This window comes from Tenrec ecaudatus, chromosome 1 (assembly GCF_050624435.1).
Source record: "Tenrec ecaudatus isolate mTenEca1 chromosome 1, mTenEca1.hap1, whole genome shotgun sequence".
NCBI classification, from domain to species: Eukaryota; Metazoa; Chordata; class Mammalia; order Afrosoricida; family Tenrecidae; genus Tenrec; species Tenrec ecaudatus.
Window position 1 is genome coordinate 241,676,932 of NC_134530.1, and position 9,270 is coordinate 241,686,201.

Below are 9,270 nucleotides of genomic sequence, written 5' to 3' on the forward strand. Positions count from 1 at the left end.
AGAGAGAAAATATATTGTGTTATGTATGTCCTTGGAGTTAAACATGCATGTCATTTTCATCACCCCAAACTTCTTTCCACCCCTTCCCCAAACACACTGACATATCTAGCCATCACACATTTATGCTTGACACCTATTCTGTTTTTTCCCAACACATTTACATATTTAATTTTTCACCTTGCCTTTTACTTTATTCTAAAATATAGCCACTCTACGACCTGAACTTCTTCACATCTCTGCACACTAGATGGCCCGCATGGATCCAAAGCCTCTAAAAATTCACAGCTTAATCTTCCCTCACAATGTCTTTTTCTGGTCCCTGATGTTAGGATTCTCTAGCACAATCCCTTCCAAGCATCCTAGGATATTCCAAATATTTATCAATATTTAAAGTTGAGGAGCTTTTGCTCTTTACATTTATATGATCTCAAACATGAAATATAGCCAGTTTAAATTTCTACACCAGACAGATGAAGCAGAACAAATAAATGATCCACATATCCAGAGGAAGACTGGAGGCTTGCTAATGAAAAAAATTGTCTAACCTTCCAAACTCCACAAACTCATTGACATCGAGTTGATTTCAACTCATGGTGACCCTACAGGCCAGGATGTAACTGCCCCCCGGGGCTCCCAAGGCTCTTCCAGGAGTGGAAAGCTTCATCTTTCTCCTGTGGAGCCCCTGGTAGCTATCAAATTTGTCTGACTCAAATATTTACTCTTTAGTTTGAACTTATTTAGGTGATAGGAAGGATATGAAAATGGATGCTTCAGCAAATGCAATAAATACATTAATCTGAAATTCTAAGGTGCTAAATTACTATTCCAGACTTTCTAAATTGAAAAATTTGACATAGCCAACAGCTTTCAAAAGAAGAACATTAACATAGAATGTAGACTTGAAAGGATTAATCATGACAGTACCTGTCACTATACTTCTTTATTCAAGGTAGAATAACCTACTACGCATCAAACACTTACTCTGTATAGCATCAAACACTTCGAAGGAAGATCGATAATCTGAAATTAAGTCACAAGAGAACCTTCTCCTCAGAGTGAAAGCTTTGTTTTAAGTCTCTTGTTGCTATTTCAGTATGGGCATGCTCAATGGAAGGCGCTGCTTCCGAACAAAAACCTGGCCTTTGCTAGGATCTGTCCAATAACAATTCGATTTATAACAAGTAGCACTGAAGTTGCCTATCTATTTTCATGCTGGTCAAAGAGTCCACCTCTTTGCCTAAATTATTTTGCTTTATTCGGGTACCTACCAAACATCCAGTGTAAAGGCTAATGAGAGTTTGGAAGCAATAACGGTAAGTTCAACTATAATGGTATTTCTCTGATCAATTCTACTCATCTATTGGGAATCACATTATTTATCTTAAGATTACGCTCGACAAAAACAAATGTATGCACCCACACTTGTGTGTTTGAGATAATGACTAAAATAACAACCTAACTAAAATGCTTCTTTTACAGAAGATGACATGTGTATATCCTGTTCATCTTCTGCATGATCCTCAGCGCCCCTTCCCCAAACACGCTCGCGTACACAGCCTTCACGCGTTCATACTGAAACTTCCTCTGCTTGGTTCTTCCTACATGCTTACCTATTTTACTTTTTGTCACCTTGTCCTTCACTTCAGCCCAGAATAGAGCCATTCCTCCACCTAATTTATTCTCCTCACTGCAGGCCAAACGGACTCATATCAGGTAAGCATTGATCCAAAACCTCTAAAGATGATAGTTAAATCTTTTCATCTTTCCTCTAATTCAATCATTTCCCTAATTAAAATGATTCATTAAATTTAATAAAGTTCTAGAAATCAGTTTCTTGGGGTTTTTTTCCCCTTGCACTCTGATATTATAGACAATCTGATGATATATAGTATGCAAATAGTTACATCTAGACAGAAATTAAATAAAGTATTGGACCAAACTGCCATAGTTTAGAATAACAACGAAGTCATGAAGAATGAAGATTCTCAGGGTTCCAAGCTAATATAATGCCCATACTCATGAGATAAAATAACTACACAGTATGAAAACATTTGGAATACCTTGAAACATAGATGAGCAGTTTAGAATCAATGATGCGGGATGACCACAGAATCCAAAGGCTTGCATCGTGATTTTAAAATAGTGATAACTACAGTTTATGAAGTGCCTCTTCAGTGCTAAGCACTTGACATCTCATTTAGTCCTTCAACCTGTTGCTTTTGAGTCTTTCTGACCTAGTCGAGCTGCCCTATAAGCTTTCCGACTGCCACATTGTCCTGCTATGGAACGGACTGCAGGCCTTTTCGGTTAACAGAGAGCTCTTAACCATTGTGCTACCACAACTCCATCCTTTATTCCTGGACACCCCCACCTACAGGGGGGAATCCAGAGAGGTGTTAGGTAAATTGCTTACTATACAGCTATATGGGACAGCCAGCGTTGGAACCTGGTCTGTCCATGCGAGAGGATTCTTTCCAAAAGAAGCATTGGAAATGTTTTTCTGCAAGAAGCTTTAATGTAAAAAAAAAAAATCCCTACTGCAATAAAGAAGTAGGAAGCTGCTTTTAAAAAGAAACAGGTGCTGGATCTAGTATTCTCTTGCAAGATTTAACTCAGTGCTTTTTGCCATGGTATGGTGCATTTCTTGAATATATACCCAAGCACTTAACAGCCCTTCCTAGTGTATGATATGTTTTGTCCCATGTGGGATGGTTCTGCAGTCCAGTGTATTTTAAACATATTCGGTGGAGATATTAAAATATCCCTCATAGATCCAAGCATAACCACATTACATCTGGGTAAACAAAAGTGACACTTTCAGGAAACTGCTTTGAGTGGCCCTTCACTTTCTTTCAAATTGCTCCCTCTACCGCTTCAGCATGAGCCTTTTCTCCCTCTCCAAGGGCTTCCAGGTAAGGCTTTGAACTTCTAACCAGTGAGCATTAAAGAAGAGCCCCGCTGTCAAGCCATTCACTGCCCACTTCAGTCAGCTAGCACCTTTTCTTCTGACTAAGCCTCTCTTCGATGACTATTTGTAAAGTTACGGTGGAGAAGCCGGCCAAGGAGTCGGGGCATCTAAAAGTGCGCACCTGTCGAGACCAGCCAGGACTGTGGCCAGGTACCCCACGATCCCAGGTACCTTACCTGTTTCGGGGTCTCCCTGGGGTCTGGGGGCTGCGCAGTAGCAGCAGTCCAAGAAGATGGCATAGTTGAGAACATTGAAAACGAGCCCGATGATTCCAGCGCTGAGAACCAGCAGCGGCTTCTCCGTCTTCTGGGGACTGATAAACCTCTTGACCCCTTCCACCAGAATGCTGAACATGAGCGCCACGGCGAAGATGGTGTTGCCAAAGGCGCCCACCACGTCTGCCCGCAGGAAGCCGTACGTGCTCTTCCTGTGCTGTTTGATGTTGCTGGCCCGGACGCCGAACAGGCCTATGATCATGGACACGAAGTGGGACAGCACGGCAAACGCATCGGACGCCAAGGAGAGGGAGTTGCCTATATAGGCTATCACCAGCTCCATCACAAAAAGCAGGATGCTCACCACGCACATGAGGATTAAGCGGAAGCTCCTTCCCGTGAATCGCCCCATGGCGGCCCCTTCCCGGCAGTTCCTCTCCCCTTCTTGGGAAGGCTGAGTTCTTAGGGCAGAAGCCCAAGAGATTCAGGGATTACAACTCCTGGAAAACTCTTTCCTTCAACCTTGCAGGGCTTGTCATATTTGGAAATCACCTTTTATAGACTGCTGTAAAGCAATAAAGCAGTTTAAAGGGCAATTAAACAAGGGGCATCACGTGAGCTGGGATTTATGGAAACGGATGGCACTGGCTTCAGCTAGGATGGGCTTGAGGGAATGTGTGCGCTTGATTGTGCGCTTCATTTCACAAGTCGGGAGCCTGCGTGTCATTGAGTCTGCGGCGCAGCAACGGCAGTTATCGGCCCGGCTTCCAGGTTCGGAGGCTGCGTAACTGCTCCTGATTAGGCATCATATACCGGGGGGAAAAGCCTTTCTTGTCGACTCGAGGATGTTTTGAATGCAGTTTACTAAGTGGAATAGGAAATGTTCACGGCCTCTCGAATCTCACCATCTAAACTGCCAGAAGCGGAAGTCAAAGGGAAGCTGTGAAAGAAGTAATTGTGAAAATCACTGTCTACTACTTTGCCCCACTCACGGGGAACAAACGAATACCCCACTTTACATGCTCTCCAGAAATAAGACAAGGTCAACTTTTCTCAGCAGGTAAGATACTTTTAAACTGGAGACATTAGAAAAGACAGCCCAGTTCGTTTCAAGAAAAATTTACTTCATTGATGGAAGAAAGTTTTATTTTTGCTTTTAATTCTTATTACCTGTCAAAACACTTAATACTCTTGAAGTCTTTCCTGAATGTCTAAAACAGCAGCGGTCTACATTGTTGTGCGTAGTCTTTCTAGAAAGTATGGTGATCCTGTGAGGAAACACGTTTATTCTATTTATTCTTCCTTTCAGAATGCCTAGTCAACTTACATAGTTACTCTGGTAACTTCCTTAAGTGAAAACGACTGCCTTCAAGTTGATGCCGACTCACCACCACCCTAGAGACAGGGTGGAACTGCCCTGCCCTTAACGCTTCACAGAGTAGAAAGCCCCGTCCTTCTCAGGAGGAGCTGCCCTTGTGATCACAGCGCCCAGTTGCCACCAAGCCTCCTTGAATAACTTCCTGTGAAGTTTAACTGTTTGAATATTATTTGCATTGGAGATTATTTATGAGATGTTAATAGCTTTCAGAGCATTTTACAAATAATCTCCAATACAAACAATTTTCAAACAGTTAAATTTCTGATACTCCTGGATTGTGAAAATCACTGAACTAAGACTATGAGCATTCGTTCACACATGTGACAAGCTATCGTTGAATGAATGTCTTTCTGCCAAACTTTTCTGAGCTCTGTGGAGACACCAATCAACAAAACAGACAAAAATCTGCAAGAGGGAGGGAACTCTCTCCTTATCTGCTAATGGAAGGACACAGAGGAATTCAATCAACAAACATGAAGCAAGGAAAGGGGGTAGTCTTGGCATAGGGGTAAAGTACTTTGAGATGTGTATCTGAGTCATTCACAGATCTGAGGAAAGTTCTAGGTAGAGGGAACAATGAACAAGAACGTTCAAGGGACACCAAAGGGGTTAGCAGAGCCGGAGAGGAGGAACTGAGAGGGAGACAGAAAAATAGGACAGGAAGTCAGAGAGGTAAAGCGGTAAGGCAGCAAATCATGTAGGGCCTTGGGATGGGAGAGTTGTGAGCAGAACAACAATTAAAAAATCAAAGGAAAGAGACATTAGTGTCAAGTCGGTTCTGACTTACAGTGATCCTAAAGGTTAGAGTAGATTCCAAGGCTGTACTCCTGTGGAAACAGACTGTCACAGCTTTCTCCCACACAGCAGTCAGTAGCATTGCACTCACCACTGTGCCATCAGGGATCCTGAGCAGAAAAATAATGACATCTAATTAATGATTTCGGAAAGAACCACTGGACCCTATGGTGAGATTACATGGAGCAGAAAGACCAATCACGAGGCTATTGCAATAATACTGAATAAAGATGGGTGGTTTAGACCAGGGCTTCTTACACTTTTCCCATTCGTGAACCTTTTCACCTGAGGAGTGTGTGACATGGGCCAACACTGCCAGCAGCACCTCAGGTTCCTTAGGCATTTTATTTTTAATTAATTTTGATTGTAGCATATTCAGAAACCTTTTATTATTGCCAATTTTCCCCAGATGCCCACATCCGGTTACATGAATGGGACCAATACCCACTGTTTAAGAAACTTTGGTTTACACCAGGTAGGGAGTAGGGAAATCAGGCAGGACCACCTGTGCATTTTGCAGAGCCTAGTGCAAAACTGAAAGGTTATAAAATATTAAAAATGGTAAGATATTTCTTAGACTGACTTTCTTAGAGAAGCAGCAGCTAGTGAAGTATTTATACATATATAGAGGAAGAAATGCATATCAAGAAAATGGCTCAAACAATGGTCCAAGCTGGCAAGTTCCAAGTTCATGAACTAGATGTAAACCTGGAGGTTTCTTCTGATTGGGTGGCTGCAGGGGATGATGAACCCAAGTTCAGTGGGCAGAAAGCCTTATGGCTGCAGAGGCCAGTGAGGTGAAGGTCAGCAAGTCAGCTGGCAGGTGGCTGGTGATTCCCAGGATCATCAGGCAATATAGCAGGCCATTGGCTCAAGTCCAAAGAACCAGAAGTTAATGAGCCAGATGCTCTATCTAGACCCAGCAAAAAGCAAACATTTCCACCGTGTCCACTTGATATTAGAAGCAGCTCCCACCTCCAAAGAAACGTCCTTCCAATTGATTGTATCAAAGCTACAGTCTAAGTAAGGATGTTTCATCCCACCCTAATCTTTTTATAGCTGATTGCCTGCTCGGAGCAGACCTCATGACGGAGGTGGTTATATTGTACTGGATCACATCTTGGGGGATTAATAGATCTTAACTACAAAACCACTGAGGATCCTGGTGACACAAACCTTGAAAATCAAAGATGGCAATCTCAGAGCACTATACCAAGATGGGGAGTCTGTTGTGACTTTACAGGCAATGCACCCATGAAACCTTCTCTGAATCTCCAATCTATTTTGAAATCAGCATCAAGAACATATGAGCAGTTGCATGTGAGATATGGGGTCAGGGGGACCAGTTAATACTAAGGGTTTGGCCTAATCCACTGGAGGAATGCAACGGAAACTGAAATGGAAGTGAAATGATGGAGACTGCTGTAGGAAAACATGGGTGGGCAAGAAGTGGGTGAGGCGGTTGACTTCCAAGTTTGACTGCTAAATAGAGAAATGGATTCCCGAGTCTGGAGTTCAGGCTGGGAATATATGAACTTTGGAGGTGACAGCATATAGTATTGCAAGCCACAACACTGGATGAGTTTACCAAGTATGTTAGCCTAGATTGTCTAGAGAAACAAAAGCAGTGATACTCATAGATGAATAAGAAATAACTTTATATCAAGAAGGCATTCCAGCCCAATCCAACTTAGTTCCATGGGTTTGATGCTAACCAGAGCTCTCGTCAAAGGAAGCGGGAAGCAGAAAGCAGAGAGATCTTTGGCCAGTGGGTACAAGGTCATAGGGTTCCAAGGTCAGTGAGAACATAGCAAAATGCCTACAGCCAGAAGCGGACAGAATCCAAGCAAGCAGGAGGGCAAGGGGGAGGAAGAAAGAGTATTTCTCACTGTATCCCCTATAAAAAGGCCATACCTCCCAGGAGGTGTCATCAGACTGTAGCCTGATTGATAGGTTGGACATCACCCCTACACTCTGAGACAGTTACAAATTGGCATCGAACCTAACCACCAAACCAAGGAAATTAGAGGAGGTCAAAATGAAGAAAATGGCCAGGTCCTGAGAATTCCCGACAATGGGAGATGAGAGCGACAAAAGGAAAGATGGAGAAATCAGTGTTTTGATGGCCAAAGAAGAATATATTTCAACGTGAAGGGATGAGAATCTGTTAAGACTAATAGTGGTCTTGAAAAACAAAAACATAGGGTTAGGGTTAAGAAAAAAAAATGTTGCTGCTCACTAGATATCAATTCATAGTGAACCCAAGTATGCCCAAGTAGAATTGTGCTCCATAGAGGTGTGTTTTTATTTCATATTTTATGAGATTTTGTTGTGATAAACTGAGTAATAAAACTGCCATTTTGCTTTTGAGATCACACTAATTCCTAGCTCCAATTTAAGAACAATTCGTTCTGGCAACATGGCCCTCCTGCATACTCACCCTCACAGAAGACATGGGTGCTGAAGCAAAGTGTGGTGAAGAAAGTGGATGGTGTCAGTTATCAGCTAGAATAGCATCTGGGCTCTCAAAGGCTTGTTTCCAAGCAAGCAGTCATCTAAGGGAGATGTCAGCTAAGTCCACATGGAAGAAGCACACCAACATCTGCACCCAAGAATTATAAACTATATAGTCCAAAGCCAAAGGAGGAAATAGTATCAGTTTAAATTGTGAGGTTCTGGTTTGCAAAAGGCTATGAATGACAGTAGAAGCCCAAGATACATTTGTGAGCTCCACAACAGAAATAATCCTCCAGTGATTTCCCTCGATCTATAATTGAGGCATGGGAATAAATTAATTACCAAGCAGATAGTATTGGAGAAATGGTTATAGGAGAACAAAATGATAAACATGCTTTTAATGGTTAAAACCTTGTCACTTTATCCCTCCTCTGATAAACTTTGAGTCTGATCTGGTTTTCAGTTCTCTCTCTCTCTCTCTCTCTCTCTCTCTCTCTCTCTCTCTCTCTCTCTCTCTGTGTGTGTGTGTGTTTTAGTGGGGTTTAACTCTGATGTATTTTGTCATTGGGAGTAGCCCTCTTACATATTTGTTATATGTTTTTCTGGTTTTTGGTATATGAACCTCAGTATTGATGAATCTGTAGAGACAACAAGTAAAACAAAGGTTCCTGAAAGGTGTGCTGGGGACAGGGGTAGAGGAAAAGGGGAGTTGATATCGAGAAATTCAAATTGGAAGAAAATGTTTAGAAGGTAATAGCAATTGTACAAAACTGCTTGATATGATTGAACTTTGAAATGGTATGATATCTGTAAGAGTTCACAATAAAATAGTTTTGGGGGGGCAAATTGCCATTTGACAGCTTTTCAGGCTACAATTCAATGACAATACTTACTTTTTCCATATTACGCAACCGCTAGCCCAACCACATCCAAGTGTCCTCTATCATTCTAAACAGTGATGCCCTGCCTCTCAGGCATTGGTTGGAGGAGTCAAATCCAGGAAGGCGGTTTGACAAAGACAGTGATGCAAAGGAATAGGAAGAAAGAGAACAAGTGACAGCAAGGGGACAATTTGAAATCCAAAGAAAACTAATTTACATCTGTTTAAAGGAAAAGCATTTTCTTTTTAATATATTGAATTAATAAGAACATATTGCCACGTTGATGCAAATGGACAAGGTAATGTATACTATACAGGAAAATGTGAGAACTAGAGAAGCGGTTATGCTACAAAAAGAGCAGTGCAAAACTATTGGGTTCCAGAACAAAAAAATCCTATCATTGTGAATGACAGGGGACTGCAGAGTGGAGACCCAAAGCCCATCTGGAGGCAATTGGACATCCCCTTACAGAAGGGTCCCGGGGAGGAGATGAGTCAGTCAGGTGCAGGATAGCACCAATGAAACATACAACTTTCCTCCAGTTCTTTAATGCTTCCTACTCCCCACTATCATGGC

General features: G+C 42.1%; 1 protein-coding gene across 1 annotated transcript in view; it reads right to left on the reverse strand.

Moving 5' to 3' along the window:
- SLC30A10 (solute carrier family 30 member 10) overlaps positions 1-3,595 on the reverse strand; it is a 61,528-nt gene extending 57,933 nt beyond the window's left edge. Inside the window, exon 1 of the mRNA XM_075540583.1 lies at positions 3,145-3,595. Within this exon, the coding sequence (XP_075396698.1) occupies positions 3,145-3,595 (451 nt within the window). The remainder of the gene's footprint in view (positions 1-3,144) is intronic.
- Positions 3,596-9,270: the final 5,675 nt, after the last annotated feature.